Source organism: Pyrus communis, chromosome 14, assembly GCF_041283825.1.
Source record: "Pyrus communis isolate YQ-2024b chromosome 14, ASM4128382v1, whole genome shotgun sequence".
Lineage (NCBI taxonomy): Eukaryota > Viridiplantae > Streptophyta > Magnoliopsida > Rosales > Rosaceae > Pyrus > Pyrus communis.
The window spans coordinates 2,718,685-2,733,923 of NC_142578.1; the positions used below are offsets into that span (position 1 = coordinate 2,718,685).

Here is a 15,239-nt window from a genome sequence, read left to right on the forward strand (position 1 = left end):
GAACAAATAGTATTCAAAATAACATGGGACAACAAGAACATGGGAAAGTATACCACGGTCGATAAATAAAATTCCTTCTTTAAGGCTTACTAGAACACAGTACAAAATGATATCAAGATTGTAAAAGAATTCTATTCTACCGTTCTTGAAAGTTGGAAACAAGTAGAAAGACAACTGAACAGACGAAATACAAAGTAACCGTGAACTGTAATCGAGTTTAAAATCTTCTTCTGTAACTGATGTATTACATCATTACCTACCAAATAATCAAACATTCGAGGTGACGAGGATGTTTTACTCACTAGCTGTGTGATCCGCTGCCCCCTTGCACTGGATGCCGCCGAATATCAAACTGATCAACAAACTCTAGAGGGGCTGCCGTCTCATTCCTGATCCTCTTGATCTTAGGGCTCAATAGCCCCCTGTGCCTAAACCCATACAGCTTAAGCACCTGGTTATCCGCAAAATTAAACGCCCTCTCCATGCTGCTCAAGCACCTCTCCACCGGGTAATCCCCGTAACTTCCACAGGGCTTGCAACCCACGAAATGGGTCACAAACGGCCACCTCTCATCACCCAAACCCGGATGATACTTCTCGATCATCTCCTCATACCGATCCACCAACCCAGCCCAGTAACCGTGCAAATAGTACGAATTCTCAACATACACCTTCTCCATCCACTGATCCTTCTGCGAAAGCAACAAGTATATCAACGCAGACTGATCATCCGCCTCAAACGCGGGTCTCCCCTTCAAATTAGCCGTCAAAATCTTCCCGGCCTCCTCCCTTATCGGACCCTTAGGACCCATCGGCGCCCAAACATCAAGCAAATCCAAAGACCACTGGCAATTCCTAAACAGAAAACTCCCGGTGTTCAGCGCAATCCACGACTTCTGATCAAACAACAAATCGGGGTACCCATGAATCACAAGATTATGACTATCATACTTGGACAGCGGAATCTCAAACACCATGTCAGTAAACAATGCATCACTATCCATCCACCAAATCCACTCAACCTCCGGATGCGAAAGCATCAGCCTCCGAATCAAAGGCAATTTCGCCCAATACCCGGCGAGTTCCTTATCCAAATGAGCTAAATTATACACAATTTCAATCCCATGAAGTCTACAGTAATCAATTTTGTTCTTAATTACCTTCAACAAGTAATGATCCCCAATTGGGTTATCACAAGGCTTAGGGGGAGACCCAGTAACGAGAAGAACACGGGGCTTACCGTTGACCAAGCTCGGAAAATCCGGATTCAACCGGAGCCAATCCTTCCGCTCCTTGTCCCAATTCGCGATCTTGGGTCCGAGCGTGTACGTGATGTTGGGGTTCATCTCGGTCTCGGTCAGCTCGTCCGGATCGTTGGGGTCGGAATCGGACCGGATCTCGGCGAGGATCCGGTTCGTCTCTTCGATCAAATTCTGGTTGACGGCGTCGGCCTCGGAGCTTCCGAGGTTGCCGACGCCGATCGTGCCGCGGAGGACGAGGATGGTGACGAAGCCGCAGAGGATGGTGATTTTGATGTTGTTGAATGTCTTCTGGATCTGCCGTCCACGTGGCAGGGCTCCGTAAGCGCGGCCCGCACGGCCGTTGGCCGAGGTTCCAGTGGTGGTGGTCGGAAGCCCGCCCGAGCTGGTACGCTTCTGAGCTGCGAAAGGACTATCTTGCCCCATATCCAATCGCCTTGTGGGTCGAGTGTGTTTGGTGTTTTATGGGGGTGTATTTGTAAATTTGTATGGGGAGGTTACAGGGGAGTGAGGAGGTGTAAAACCCTAGAGGGAGCGAACGAGGGGGGCATGGCGGAGGAAGGCTTGGAGATTATTGGAAAAATGGGGGAAATGTCAGGACATGTGTCCAACATCGATTGTCGTGGGGCTTGATGTCTTTTAAATTTTATTGTCTGATCTGGATTTCGAAGTTTCTTTTCAAATGTTTTTTTATTTTTTTTATTTTTAACTAACGATATTTTTTATATTAAATTTTTTTTTATAATGCATACACAATTTTGAGATCTGTGTCCTTCGAACACAGCATACCAAGTAATCTTAGCTGTTTAATTTTAATTCTACGGTCTGAAATTTTTCTTTCCCTTCCTCTTTGCCTCGTGTAGATTCCTTTCATCTTCCTCTTGGAAATCGAAGATGGAGAAGAACTTTTGGATCTCGCACACTGGAAATTAATCGACACCTTTGATGACGACTCAGAGGAAAACTATCACCATCGCTCAGACTTCGATCAAATGGATAAAGACAGATTTGCTGGTGGCCAATTCAAGCCACGCTCACCATTAATGTCAGTGATAACGAGAGGAAGACAGGCCTGCTGGTCACAAGGGCAAGCATTTTTAGGTCCGCGCTGACTGCGAGCAAACAGGATCTTTACCCGAGGGTCTCGAAAATTAAGAGTAAATTGATCTGGAGAGAATCTTTATTCCTTAATCTCCCCAAACTTTTGAAGTAGAATTCTCTTCCCTCCTATTCTTATCTTATTCATTCCCCTCCTCTCACACTTTATTTTTATCTTATTGTTTCTATAAAAAAAAATTATTGTAAAATATTGACGTAACTTAACCGTAACTGTTCAAGTATGAGATGAGAGAATGAGAAAGAAATTAGGAGGAGATAATCCTCCTCCCAAACATTTTACTTAATTTTTTAAGTAGTGTCCCACAAGATCCCACCTCAGCAGTCATGTCAGCGTCTTCATCCTCATGGACCATGTGCCATGTTTCAACCTACTGATCTTAGCAGCCTTTTAGGAGTTGCACAAATTGTCCTTCTGTTGAAAAAAATCCTAATCACGGATTTGAATTTCATCTGGATTCAAATTGTGAAGATCTTAGAAATCTTCACATTTTAACTATTAATCATGTATTATACAATCAGAAATTATTTGACTTTTTAAATTTAAAATTAAACATAAATAGTACCTAACGAAAACTGATCGCACGATGTACGATAAATAATTAGGATGTGGGGCTCCTAAGATGATTCGAAAATGATCCTTTTCCCCTAATCACACCATTGTGGATATCAGTTTAAATCCAACTGTTCATTTGAATTTAATTCACAAGGTTTACGTTGAGAGATTCTTTTATGCAACTAAATTTTAGTCACGGTAATGTTACTATCAAATAATGTCATATGTTAAAAAAGTAAACTACTTGTAAAATGGATGCTTGTCCTATAGTAAATTAAGTACATAAAAGAATCTATCGTGCGTGCAACGATACAAGGTGCAAAGGGTAGAAAGGTTACCTTAAGCCATAGAAGCTCGTTTGACTCTTAAGCAAGGTTTGGAATGACCCTTTTGGCACTTAAAGTGATGCACACATTTGGTCGAAGTTGAAGTGAATCGGATGGAAACTTTGATTTGGACTGAGATTGGCAGCGAGCTTAACCACAAGGGTACATAAACCGACACCACATACGACTTTGTGCAATTTAGCCTTTTGATTTAAATTTTATTAGAGCCGCCCCAAGTAATCTAATAAAACCAGCAGGATTCTCTCCGGATCCTTTTGGTGAGGATCTTGAGAATCAATAAATCGTGTCCGTTTATTGCACATTGTGCAATCAGTTTTTGTCGAGTACTATTTGTGTTTAATTTTAAATAAAAATATTTAAAATGATTTATAACCATACGATGTACGATGAATGGACACGATTCACATATCTTCATGATCCTCACAAAGAGGATCCGATGAAGATCCAGATTCCTAATAAAAGTGCAATCTTGCAGAAGTACTCTGAGTTAGGTAGAAAGATGTGGAATTTGGATTCAACCAACTAAATAAAGGGTTAATAATTAATTCAACCAAATCAATCTTAATGCGGCGAGTTATCAGAGTTTACAAACGTGACAAAAATGTGAAGATAGTGAAAGAAAGCAAACTTTGATTCACATCCCTCTCAAGTCTCCTAAATTTCTCTTAGGTTTCACCATAAGTTTTGGCCACTGAAAACTATATGGTTCACCAACCTCGTCAAATTCAACTGACCAGCTATTAGTCTAGTGATACTTCTTTATTCGATGTTGGAAGATGTCCAAAGTTCGAATTCCCGCTTCCCAAGTCAGATTCAATCCATTTGGCCAAGGGTTCGAACAAGTATACAAGGCAACAAAACATCCAAGGAGAAAACTAAAACAACAGTTGCACAAGTTACAGGCATATCAATTAAGTCGCGGCGGATTTCTTTTTCTTCTTCAGCATTCCCCTTAAAATCTTTCTCTTCTTCTTCGTCTGCTTTGTCTTCCCGGTCCTCCTTCTAACTTTCACCTCAGCCTTTGCATTGGTGCATTCGATAAGGCGGAGTTTTTCCTCATTCCTTGCTGGCTTGAAAACCTCAGTGATCGAAGGGTCCAACAAATCGCTCGAGCAGCTAAGAGAAATACGGCTTCATCCCAAAGCTCTCTACCCTTTTCAAGGTCCCCTCCCCTACAAAACTTGGGAATCAACACATCATAAACCGGACAATATACGCCTAATGCGCTTGCCTTCATCCTTTGAAGAAGCTCCAGAGCATAATGTGGTCTCTCCTTGCCTACGAGTACATCAATCAAAACATAGTAGAACTTACGATTCAGTTGTAGGCCCTGTTCAAGCATCTCATCCACCATCTTATTTCCTTTACCAAATCTGCCGGACAAATACAACACTCTTGCAACAAGGTAATAACTAATGCAATCCGGAGAGCAACCCGTTCTTCATAGTCTTAAGAATGTTACAAGATTCCTTGATTCTTGTTCTTCCCAAAAAAGAATGGAATTTGGAGAAATGCTATAAGACCTCATCTCAATCATAACATTTAGCGCTTCGGGAACAAGTCCAGACGAATTGCGCTTAAAGTTCTCACGCAAAGGCCCCCGAAGGAATGTGTTGTAGCAAAACAAGTCTGGCATAATCCTGATCGACTTCATTTCTTTGATGATTCTTCTTGCTTCCTTCACATTCTCCTGCACAGGCCATCCATGCAAAAGACTTTTATAAATGCAAGGCTATATACCGGCAATCTTATCCCTGTGGTTCAAAACAACCCCTTCTGCTCTTTTAACGTGCCCTCAAGCGCAAAGCGCATTGACACTGGCAGTGACTGTAACACCGTCTCGAGGTCACTTGTACTTGTCCAAGTTCTTAAACATACCCAATGCCTCATCTTCCTTCCCCAACTTCACCAATGCCTCAGCAACAAGACCAAAAGTTTAAGCTGCCATTGCGCAGCCCGCCTTCACAATATCAGAGAGTACAATGTTCATTGCCGTGTGGTCCTCAAACCCGAATGCCAAAATTGTAGTCCTTCTCTTACAAACCATAACCCAAATTCTTATGACACCAGGAAAAAAACCTTAGCAATCTTCTAGTGGGCGCTTCGTTTTTGCAAGAATCGATTACTTGGGTCACAAGTGATGATGTTAAGGAAGCAGTAAGTTTATTTAGGCTCGATTCCAAATCATCCAGACCGCCAATTGCACTCGAAACAATGCTACACAGCTCTTGCAGCTCGGGCGGCGACTACACAGGGAACTCTGTCGAGGAGTAAAAACACGAAAAAGCGTTGAGATTCCGACTACTGACTGCATTCTGCAGCAAAAAGCCGCTGCCATTTCGATATCAATACAGGAAATCCTTCTAACACTTGCAGTGCATTATAAAAAGCTCAGCCTGAACATCGCCTGCTAGCTGACACCAAACTTACTCTCTACACCCATATTATTTTTAAAAATACTAATATCTCTTTAAACCCAAGTTTACTACCTAATATACCCTCACAAACTCAATTCAACATGTAAATTTTTCTTTACACCCATTTAGAAAATAAAATTCCAATTGAGTAATTTTTATTAAAGAACTAATATCTCTTTAATCCCAAATTGCATAAGCATAAAGTCGTATGGCTTGCTTTCGTTAATGCAATACAGTATTAGGTCGTAATTGATGTAGTACAACATTATTATATGTAGAAATTAATAGAAATTCTTAAGATGATGTGCCCCATTGCTGGAGCTGCTGCGTACATCACTACGGCTCCCATGGCTATTGTTGCTAGCTAATTTGTTTGTATTTTAGTGTCTCTTTGTTGTGGTAACTGCTGCCTCCTAATGAACCAATCTTCAATTATTCCATGATCTAAGGTAAGTGGTAGCAAACATCATGCTCATTTACCTTCGTAAGTGGTAGCAAACCCTTATTTCTTTACGTTAGCCCTAGATTTTCAACCTTGCTAATGGAGTGGATTCGAGGAAACCAAATGGCTTCGCCACCATTTACAACTCATCTTTTCAACTTTCAGCGTTGATAGTTGTGAATTGAAACTTAAAAACTCATCTTCTCAACTTCAAAAAAAATTGAAATGAAACGACAAAAATTGCATAAATCAATTCATACCTTAGTTGGAGGATTTAAAACTTCAAAATCACTATCTATTGATAAATAAAATAAATAAACAAAAATAAATAAATAAGTTTGTTTTCTCTATATGAACTCTTAGGGTTTTGGCCGGAATGAACGTAGGATAAACATTGTGTGAAACTAGGGTTTAATTATTGCATGTGAGTTTATTGATAAATTTTAGTTTTATTGTTAATCTTATTGTGTACTTGATGGTAATTATACAATAGGATAAGAAAGACAATTCACATTGAAAGTTTAAGTTGGGTGTAGAAAGAGATTATATGAGTTCAAATAAAAAATTTCAATAGAATAATATGGGGGATTTTAGAGATAAGGGCTTGTCAAAGATGATTTTTAGAATATAACTCGGAAGGTTTTCAATATAAAAAAAAGATCATTCATTTTAATGCACCATGATGTCACTTATAATAAAACCACAAGTTTTACTACTATTTACAAGAATGCCATCATTTTTGTCTACAATTATTTACAAGAATGCACAATTTATGTCCGATAGTTTCGGTACGGTCAATTAGGTACATTATATAGTTTAGGTTCAATAGATATGGTACGATCAATTTGTTATGATTTGTATTTTTTATGTTTTAGTTCATTAGGTCTGATAAATTAGGTACGTTATATATTTTAGGCCCGATCAATTCGATACGGTCAATTAGGTTGTGATTTCACATTCTATTTTCTCTACATACAAAATTGTTCTTTTCACTTATCTTAGGATTCATTTTTAATTTATTGAATCCAAAACTATAAAAACAAAAACGAATGCATCGAGAATATAGGTACACTATATTGTTCTACATACAAAATTGATCATTTAGATATTGTCAATTAGGTCCTATCTATTCGGTACGGTCAGCTAGGTACTATATAGTGTAGGCCCGATTAATTCGGTACGATCAATTAGGTTGTGATTTCACATTCCATTTTCTCTATTTGTATTGTTTCTTTGGATTCACCGTCAATTTGGCATCCAAAAGTCCCTTTTTCCTTCTTTCTTCCGAATACAACGTGATTTTTTGTTTTTGAGTTTTCTGGCTTTTTTTCTTTCATCATGGTTTTTGAGTTTTTTGGTGTCTTTAATTGGAATAACACATGGAGGATTATGGTAATGTTATTGTTATTGCGATCATGTTAATTATGGATCTAGTTACTTAAGCATTCTTGGAAAGTTAATTATACATTTGTTTCTCTAATTGGTTTTAAGAGAGAAATAAGGGTAAATAGGGAAACTAAAAATTCCATAAATTTATAAATAAAAAAATTATTAAATGTGATATGAAATATTATAATCTCACATGGTGGACTATTTTTAGTTTTTAATTTTACATACGGTATTATTGAAAAAATAATCTTACTTGGGGATTAAAATGAAATTTTATTATTGTATATCCATGTATGCAACGACACGTCAATACCCGTCCTTTGTACGTAATCCAACGCAACAACCAAGGGCATGATGGGAACATTCGCAAACTCCCAGCCATGCAAAAGCTCAAATTCGATCAGTTTGTCTTATATTGAAAACTGGTTCAATTTTCAGAGCTTGATTAACGGAAAGTTGATAAATTTAGGCACTAATCGGATCCAGGAGAATTGGGTAGGCGGTGGAATCGAGATCGAGAAGGATGAGTGAGGTGTTTGAGGGGTACGAGCGCCAATACTGCGAGCTCTCAGCTAATCTCTCAAGCAAGTGCACGGCTGCCACCGCCGTGGATGGAGGAGGTGGTAAAATCTCTGAATAATGAAATGCAATTTTTATTTTTATTTTTTATAATTCTCCTTTTCTTTTGTTTTTAGAGGAGTATTGATAGTTGTGTACAATGCATGATAACTAGATTTTTAGACGTGAATTATGTCAGTTAATCAGAGCAGTAATTTTAAACTTGTTTTACCATGTCAGATACTTGTTCCTGGTAAACAAGAATAGTTGGCTGGAGCAGTATATATCTAAATAAAAGATGCATTTTAATTTTTTTTTCACTTTTCTTTTGAGTTTGATAAGAATATGATGCATGACACATGCATTCGGGTCCGTCAGCGGTCAACTGCTAATGTCGGGTGCAATAAAAAAATATTGAATTGTAATTCAAGCATAGAGTGTTGGTTGGATTCATCATGCATTTGTTTGTTGCTTTTATTTTTTGGTTCAATTTGAAAATTTGCAACATAAAACGATCAACGATAGACTTTAGAATTACATAAAAGGTGGTGCTTTTGAGAGACTTTAGAATGCAGATGGTGCTTATGTGAATTCTTGCTTTGCAGAGAAAAAAAAGCAGATAATTGCAGAGGTAAAAGCTGGATTAGAGGATGCAGATACTTTGGTATGGCACTAACTCCAGTCAAAATCCATGGTTTAGATGTTTCATGTTTGTTGTGTTTACGTAGAAAAACTTTAGTACGGTTGTCTGATTAGGGCAGCCTGATTAGGGCAGCTCTCACATCATATGGGACCAACGTAGGTTCTGGGGAAACCAAAACACAGAGGGTCTCGTGCTTTTTGTGAGAGGTGCTCTACGGATTTCGTGGTCTAGCAACCGTACCCAAGTTTTCTTCTGTTTATGATATTAGATTGATGATTTATGCCATGTTGGAGAACTTATCCAGCTGAGGAAAATGGACCTTGAGGCGAGGAGTTTGCAGCCAAGTGTGAAGGCTGCTCTTCTTGCCAAGCTAAGAGAATACAAGGTTGATTTGAACAATTTGAAGAGCCAACTGAAGAGAATCGCATCACCTGTCGTGAATTTTGCAGCTCGGGACGAGCTGTTGGAGCCCGGAATGGCAGATTCCTTGACGGTAATGCATCATCTCTATACCTTACCTCTCTCAATGCGTGTTAGCTTGTCAAGGGGTCTTGTTCATAGGATGTTTTGGTTATGTGGCAGACATCTAACGATCAACGAGGAAGATTGTTGATGACGACTGACATGTTAAATCAGTCGACGGACAGAATCAAGGAGAGTAGAAGAGCAATGCTGGAAACCGAGGAGCTTGGGGTCTCAATCCTCCAAGATTTGCACCAACAACGCCAGTCACTTCTACATGCTCACAATACAGTATGTCTGTTAATCCTGTACCTCCTCCTTTTGCTTTGTGTCATTTCCCCTGGAAAGCAGATGCTTGTTGCTTACGTGACGAGAGATATAGGACGAGGGGGATATATCCATGGTTACATTAGATAATCTCCGATGAATTAGGCTAACGAGAAAATGAGATTGTCGAGGTGGTAACCCTAATTTCGTTTCGTTGTGTTGGCAGCTCCACGGGGCGGATGAAAGTATCAGCAAGAGCAAGAAGGTGCTGACCGCCATGACGAGGAGTATGAACAGGAATAAATGGATTGTCGGCTCCATCATCGGAGTCTTCGCCGTTGCAATCTTGTTTATCCTTTATCTTAAGATTACGCGCTAGCTAATATTGGTCTGGAATTTCACTCTGATATTGGTGTGTATGTTATTGGATATTGTTTCTGGTTGATTCGGGCAAAGGGCAAACAGAGCTGTCTTTTCGTTATATCTTTGCAAAATTTGGTGTTAGAATGAAAGAAAGCAGCCATGGATTCGTTTGAGACGAACAGAGTGGCCGGGGTTGGCCGGAGAAAACAGGGTAGACCGTGTATCAGGGGAGCACAGAGGCCGCCTTTCGGGAAGTCACAAATGTGTCTTCTGTTCTGCAAACTATACTTTTTACGTCAAAGAAGGAAAGAGGCACAAGAAATCTTCAAAACTTTCACAAAAATTACCATAAAATTCCATATGATAATAAGAAGAGAAAACACCGTTCTCCTGTTTAAGTCATTGTTTAAATCTAAAACTTCTTGACAGAAAAATTCTGAAGATGAGCTCATTTCCGGTTTGGATTTCGGACATGGATGAATCAAGGATGAAAGGTTCCCGACCTCAAGAGCTCTTCACCGAGTGTCTGTTGGGCTATTCTGTAATTCAAGAAGATGGACGGCGCGATACTTTACGATGATCAGATCTTTGATTACTGAAATAGAACCAGTAGTTTGAACCCTTGATCAATGTCCAACCAATACGACGATGCACCCAGTATACTTCAATGGAACCATGCAACACCAATCCCCACTCATCCATATAGGTAACATTAAGGGATGCAGGAACGTCCGTAATGAAAAGGGATTCAACTCTTATGATTCTCCCACGTAACCAAATACAATCACTTCCTATCAAGAAGCACCATCTTCCGGGGAGGAATCCCTTGGCGCAAGCTCCTCGTCATCCTTTTCATCCTCCTCCTCATCATCTTCAACAGAAGCAGGCTCGCCGTTAAGATCCACATTTACACCATTTAACTTCCCCACAAATTGTCCCCGCACACGAGGTCTGCTTTCGGCAAGTTTCTTTCTATTTACATACCTGATCTTTTTATCAAAACACCGCTCCTTTCTTTTTTGCCTAAATTTAATCAATGCTGCCTCCCTTCTGTCAACCTTATTTAGATTCACTTCAGTGGATGCTGAACTTCCAAATGATGGCCATGGCTGAGCATTCGGCATTTGTTGACCAGGTTGCAAGCATACACCATAATAGGGGAACGAAGCCATCCCATTTGGGTGTGGAGGGCAGTGTGGAAAATGATTGTATTGTGGCATCACAGCATGATTTTGCATGTCATGCAGATTCTTTTGATAAACTTCAGGTGACGATGACATCATAACTTGATTGACAGCCCCCGACATATAATATTGATAGGCGGCTTGGGTGGGTAGGCCAGAAAAATCATGTTGAGGTTCATTTCTTGGATGTGCAGGCACCAGAGAGGATCTGTCTTCCTCAAAACTCCTCTGATTTTGAAGTTCCATTGATCCAGACGGGGTACTAGACCTCTCCAAAGAAAGAGAATCTGGGATACTGTTACTGCTTGGCAAGTCATCTCCCTGTGAGTTGCTTTCCCACGCCTCTCCATTTCCGTGTACTTGGGGATCATCAACCACTTGGTGAACACATTCTTCATGTTTCTCTTCTATCCTCAAATTTTCAGGGGCAATGTCTTCAATATGTGCAACCACCTGAGGATTGATTTTTAGTTCGCTTGATTTCACATACGTAAAGAAGGCAGATGACTTGCCAACGCCAATCTTCAGTTCGCTCTTCTTTGGGGCAGATAAAAACTTTCCTAAGAATATAATCAGAGAAAATGGAAAAAGTTATTTGTGTAAAAGATGAAAAATGTCATACTGAAAAACTATTCTTCTTAAAGATAGGTTTTTGCCTTACTCCAATAAGTGAAGTCGAATGAACGACACAATAGTATTAGCCATACATGATGGTGTTTCAAGTGAACACGTGTTCAAGACATATGATACAACAAAATTTCTCAATGTCACAAGTGGCTCACCAGTTTGCCGGTCACTTATTCCTGGAACATCGGGCCGAAATTCTGATATATTCTCGACCGGAAGCTCCATAACAGGAGTAGACTAAAAAATAAAATTAATTAATTAACGATCATGCTTTAACTCTATATATAATAAATATTAAGTTAATATTATAACCCCAAAAAAAAAAACTCATCTTCAAAAAGTAATTTATAAATAGTAAACGGTCACCTTATCTTCCGCAGGAGCTGGGGTTCCAGTCTCTGGATTGCCCAATTTATCATCTGTATCATCCGAGAATAAAGTAGTACTGTTCGTATTAGATCGGCTAGGGTCTGATATCACCAGATCAACATAATTTATAAGGTTCTTCTCTGCTAGCCCAAGCTGCCAAATACATAAAATAAAAATGTTTTAGTTACTAATTTGAGAGGATATAGTAGTATCCTAGTGCACATGCATCAGTTAGGGATGAGGAACTTGAAAAAAAGAGGTATTACATACACAAGAGTACATTCAACTAAAAGAGTACGAACTTTAGCTTTAGAAGTGAGAAGGCTGAGAAGTGAGAAGCCAAGTAATTTGATTGCATGCTTTGTTCTGAACTATCCAAGATAGTAAATCCACCTAAATGGGTCATATAAAGATACTAACAGCCCAAACGAAACATCAACTCCTACATGATGGTCACTTCTAAGCTGCTAGCTTGCTAGGCATCCCTATTGTGTTTATTTCTATCGACAAAGATTTTGATAAAGCAAGGGGTAATTCGAAGAACAGCTCAGAAACAAAAGCATTAAAGTCGTGCAAACAAACCATGCGCCTTCTTCTCCACATGTGTGTCCACAAGTTCAGAAGCTCATTAGTGCGTAAAGGCTTTACAAGATAGTCAGCTGCTCCAAGCTTCAAGCACTTAACAACAGTAGAGACCTCATCTTGTGCCGACATCACTGACCCAAAAAAAAAAAGAATCAGCAGTGAGGTTAACACAATAATTTTCCTTAACATGAAACATTTATCATTGAAAGAAAATGGAAACAATAGGATAAGACATGCTTACTGATTACAGGAATGCGCCTTAACTCTCTATCCCGTGTGATGTACTTCAACATTTTCATGCCTTTGCGCATAGGAAGGTCAACTTCGGCAAGTATGAGATCGATATCAGGCCCCTCTGCATTCAATGCATCAATCACTTGTCGAGGAGACTTCACGGAAATAACTGTAAAGCAATGAAATCGAGAGTCAGAATTGAGCACACAAATCATCTTCAATTGCATTGGTTTTTCTAAACCTTACTGTTCAAAATTCTTATTTCAACCGGTCGCATGTTTAGCATTACTTTTCACAAACATTTACTCATTTGAATATATTCACACCATATTTCACCTAAACTCTAAAGGATTCGTTTGGAAACTCGAGAAAGTTAGAAACGATCAAACATCCGCAACGACAAACAATTCACGTTATCACATACCGTAATTGGGATTAATTCAGTGCACTTTATCTTTGTAGATTGAAAACAAAAAACAGCACAAAGCAACAGAAAATGCAACTCCAACTTGTTTTTTTTTTCTCAGATCATCAAAAAGTTAAAAATTTGGCCTTTCTTTCGCAATTCTCACTCCATTTTCTTAGCAACCAAACAAATGATAAGCTCTAACAATTTCCAAACTTCAAATAGGAAGATACGATCAAAGTAATGAACTTTTACAAAAATAAAATACGTTCATACCCTGGTAAGAGCATTTCACAAGAAGCGTGAAAACCTCTTCCGAACTGTACTCGTTGTTATCGCAGAGTAAAATCCTCACCCTGCTCCTGTCGATGAACCCATCAGCACCACCACCGACGCCACAAACGCCGCCGCCGCCACTGCCATCAGCTTCAGACTCTCTGTTCAAATTCAGCTCCATAGCAAAACCCACCAAAAACCCCCGGCAAACTCTCCGATCCTACAAAACCTCCATAAATCCAACCAAAATACTCACCGCTCCATCTCCAGGGCTCCAATCAGAATCCCAAATCAGGGTTTTGCTGGTCTCCAATCCCCAATCCCAAGCGCTGACACCATTTCTTAGTCAAAACCCCAAACCCCAAACCCCAAACCCGTCCGTACAATCGCGGCTCCGAGCAAGCTTATCGGACGGTTGGGAATTCGAGTTGACCCCGGGAGAGAAGCCGATAGAATTGTTACTTAAAAAGAGTTCCAAGTTCGGAATCTGGGATCATCGGCCACCAGCGGCGCACGATAGCACCAGCCGAGGAGTTGGAAAAAAACAAAAAAGAAATGTTAGCAGGAAAAAAACAGTGAAATTTTAAATAAATCTCACTAAAATCTGCATAAATATTACGTGTAAGGTTCGCAAACGTGCGCGTGGGGGAGTATTAGGCGTAGGATAGAGAGGAGGAGACGTGGAAGGTTGGGGGACGGAAAACAAAAGTGCAAAAAGGTAAGGAAAAAGGGATTCTCTGGATCCATTTCTCCTGTTCCATCAAATCAGGGATCCGATTTATTAAAATTTGATTCAACGGCTGAAGTTATTATAACCTTTAAAGTAAATCCGATTTATAATCGTTGGATCAAAATTCAATAGTATAGATTCTCTAATTTAATGGATTAAAAAGAAGAGATCCGGAAAGAATCCCTTTCCACTGGTAAGGGTGTTTCAACCTTTCAGGTTAGAGACAGTCAGAACTCACTTTTAATTTATTTATTTATATTGAAAATAATAATCTATTTATTCCTTGGATATTATTTTGAGAAATACTTTTTCAAAGTGAGGATTCTCTGTCATCTCTCTGCTTAACGTTAATTTTCATGGTAACATTATAAAATATTATATAAAAAAACATGAGGTGACAGAGATTCTTCTTAGTATTTTTCTATTATTTTTTGGGTTTTGCTAGTGAAGACTATATGTTAAAGAAGAGCGTAAATCTCAATTTTTGATGGTAATGAGATTTCTCAACTATTGTTATGTTATTGTATGAAATCCATTAATATGTAATATTTTCTTACTTAGTTATGAATGAAAATAACCGAACCAAACTAAACTAAACTGCTACCTAAATGAATAATTTGGCATATTATACAACTAATTTTATGCATGAATGGAACCAATCCGAACTGTAATTTTACATTGATTTGCGTATTTCCCTTTTTTTCCCGTGCACTCCTCCTTGTTTTTCTCTTTGATTGAATAAGTTATAAAAAATTTAAGATTCACGGAAAATTGAGGAGTACATAAGGAGAGAATTGGAAGCGTGAAAATCACTACCCACCCATCCTAACCACAAAGCAAGAGCAACCCCCATAACTAAAGAAGAAGAACATTTAGGTGAGTCATAAGCAAAGTATGTATTACGCAGAACACGATAAGCCAAGTTAGCTAGAACAATGTGCTATATCCTTATGCACACAAATTTGAATCTCTCTTCTCGTAGTTAGACTAGTTTAATATGGACCGTCGCT

At 39.1% G+C, this 15,239-nt stretch overlaps 3 protein-coding genes and 1 pseudogene across 6 annotated transcripts; 1 reads left to right on the top strand and 3 right to left on the bottom strand.

Annotated features, from left to right (window-relative positions):
• Positions 1–40: 40 nt before the first annotated feature.
• LOC137712695 (putative xyloglucan 6-xylosyltransferase 5) lies at positions 41–1,945 on the bottom strand. The gene has a single exon (XM_068451827.2). It carries the CDS (start codon positions 1,682–1,684, stop codon positions 302–304), a length of 1,383 nt encoding a protein of 460 aa, XP_068307928.1. The 5' UTR covers positions 1,685–1,945; the 3' UTR covers positions 41–301.
• Positions 1,946–4,188: 2,243 nt separating this feature from the next.
• LOC137712393 (pentatricopeptide repeat-containing protein At5g61370, mitochondrial pseudogene) lies at positions 4,189–6,043 on the bottom strand (annotated as a pseudogene).
• A 1,858-nt stretch (positions 6,044–7,901) lies between these two features.
• LOC137712557 (vesicle transport v-SNARE 13-like) lies at positions 7,902–9,936 on the top strand. Of its 3 annotated transcripts, none has more exons than XM_088684188.1 (5): positions 7,902–8,148; positions 8,659–8,747; positions 9,031–9,219; positions 9,309–9,479; positions 9,682–9,936. In XM_088684188.1, exons 1-5 carry the CDS (start codon positions 8,049–8,051, stop codon positions 9,832–9,834), a joined length of 702 nt encoding a protein of 233 aa, XP_088540314.1. In that variant the 5' UTR covers positions 7,902–8,048; the 3' UTR covers positions 9,835–9,936. The 3 variants fall into 3 exon arrangements, with proteins under 3 accessions (XP_088540314.1, XP_068307740.1, XP_068307741.1); XM_068451639.2 differs by having other exon boundaries at positions 7,903–8,148; positions 8,689–8,747; XM_068451640.2 differs by having other exon boundaries at positions 7,904–8,145; positions 8,689–8,747.
• A 214-nt stretch (positions 9,937–10,150) lies between these two features.
• Positions 10,151–14,132, bottom strand: LOC137712556 (two-component response regulator-like APRR1). Of its 2 annotated transcripts, none has more exons than XM_068451636.2 (6): positions 13,500–14,132; positions 12,825–12,986; positions 12,581–12,714; positions 11,996–12,151; positions 11,785–11,866; positions 10,151–11,562 (listed from the first exon to the last, which is right to left on the bottom strand). In XM_068451636.2, exons 1-6 carry the CDS (start codon positions 13,678–13,680, stop codon positions 10,613–10,615), a joined length of 1,665 nt encoding a protein of 554 aa, XP_068307737.2. In that variant the 5' UTR covers positions 13,681–14,132; the 3' UTR covers positions 10,151–10,612. The 2 variants fall into 2 exon arrangements, with proteins under 2 accessions (XP_068307737.2, XP_088540313.1); XM_088684187.1 differs by having other exon boundaries at positions 11,785–11,848; positions 13,500–14,073.
• Positions 14,133–15,239: the final 1,107 nt, after the last annotated feature.

What these genes read in the sequence shown, in the direction of transcription:
- LOC137712695 (XM_068451827.2), bottom strand. Translation starts at nt 1,684, where the DNA reads ATGGGGCAAGATAGTCCTTTCGCAGCTCAGAAGCGTACCAGCTCGGGC.
- LOC137712557 (XM_088684188.1), top strand. Translation starts at nt 8,049, where the DNA reads ATGAGTGAGGTGTTTGAGGGGTACGAGCGCCAATACTGCGAGCTCTCA. An exon ending in TAGAGGATGCAGATACTTTG is followed by an intron (nt 8,748 to 9,030) that starts GTATGGCACTAA and finishes GAACTTATCCAG; the next exon opens with CTGAGGAAAATGGACCTTGA. An exon ending in GAATGGCAGATTCCTTGACG is followed by an intron (nt 9,220 to 9,308) that starts GTAATGCATCAT and finishes GTTATGTGGCAG; the next exon opens with ACATCTAACGATCAACGAGG.
- LOC137712556 (XM_068451636.2), bottom strand. Translation starts at nt 13,680, where the DNA reads ATGGAGCTGAATTTGAACAGAGAGTCTGAAGCTGATGGCAGTGGCGGC. An exon ending in TGTGGAGAAGAAGGCGCATG is followed by an intron (nt 12,152 to 12,580) that starts GTTTGTTTGCAC and finishes TGTATTTGGCAG; the next exon opens with CTTGGGCTAGCAGAGAAGAA. An exon ending in CAGCTCCTGCGGAAGATAAG is followed by an intron (nt 11,867 to 11,995) that starts GTGACCGTTTAC and finishes TTTATTTTTTAG; the next exon opens with TCTACTCCTGTTATGGAGCT.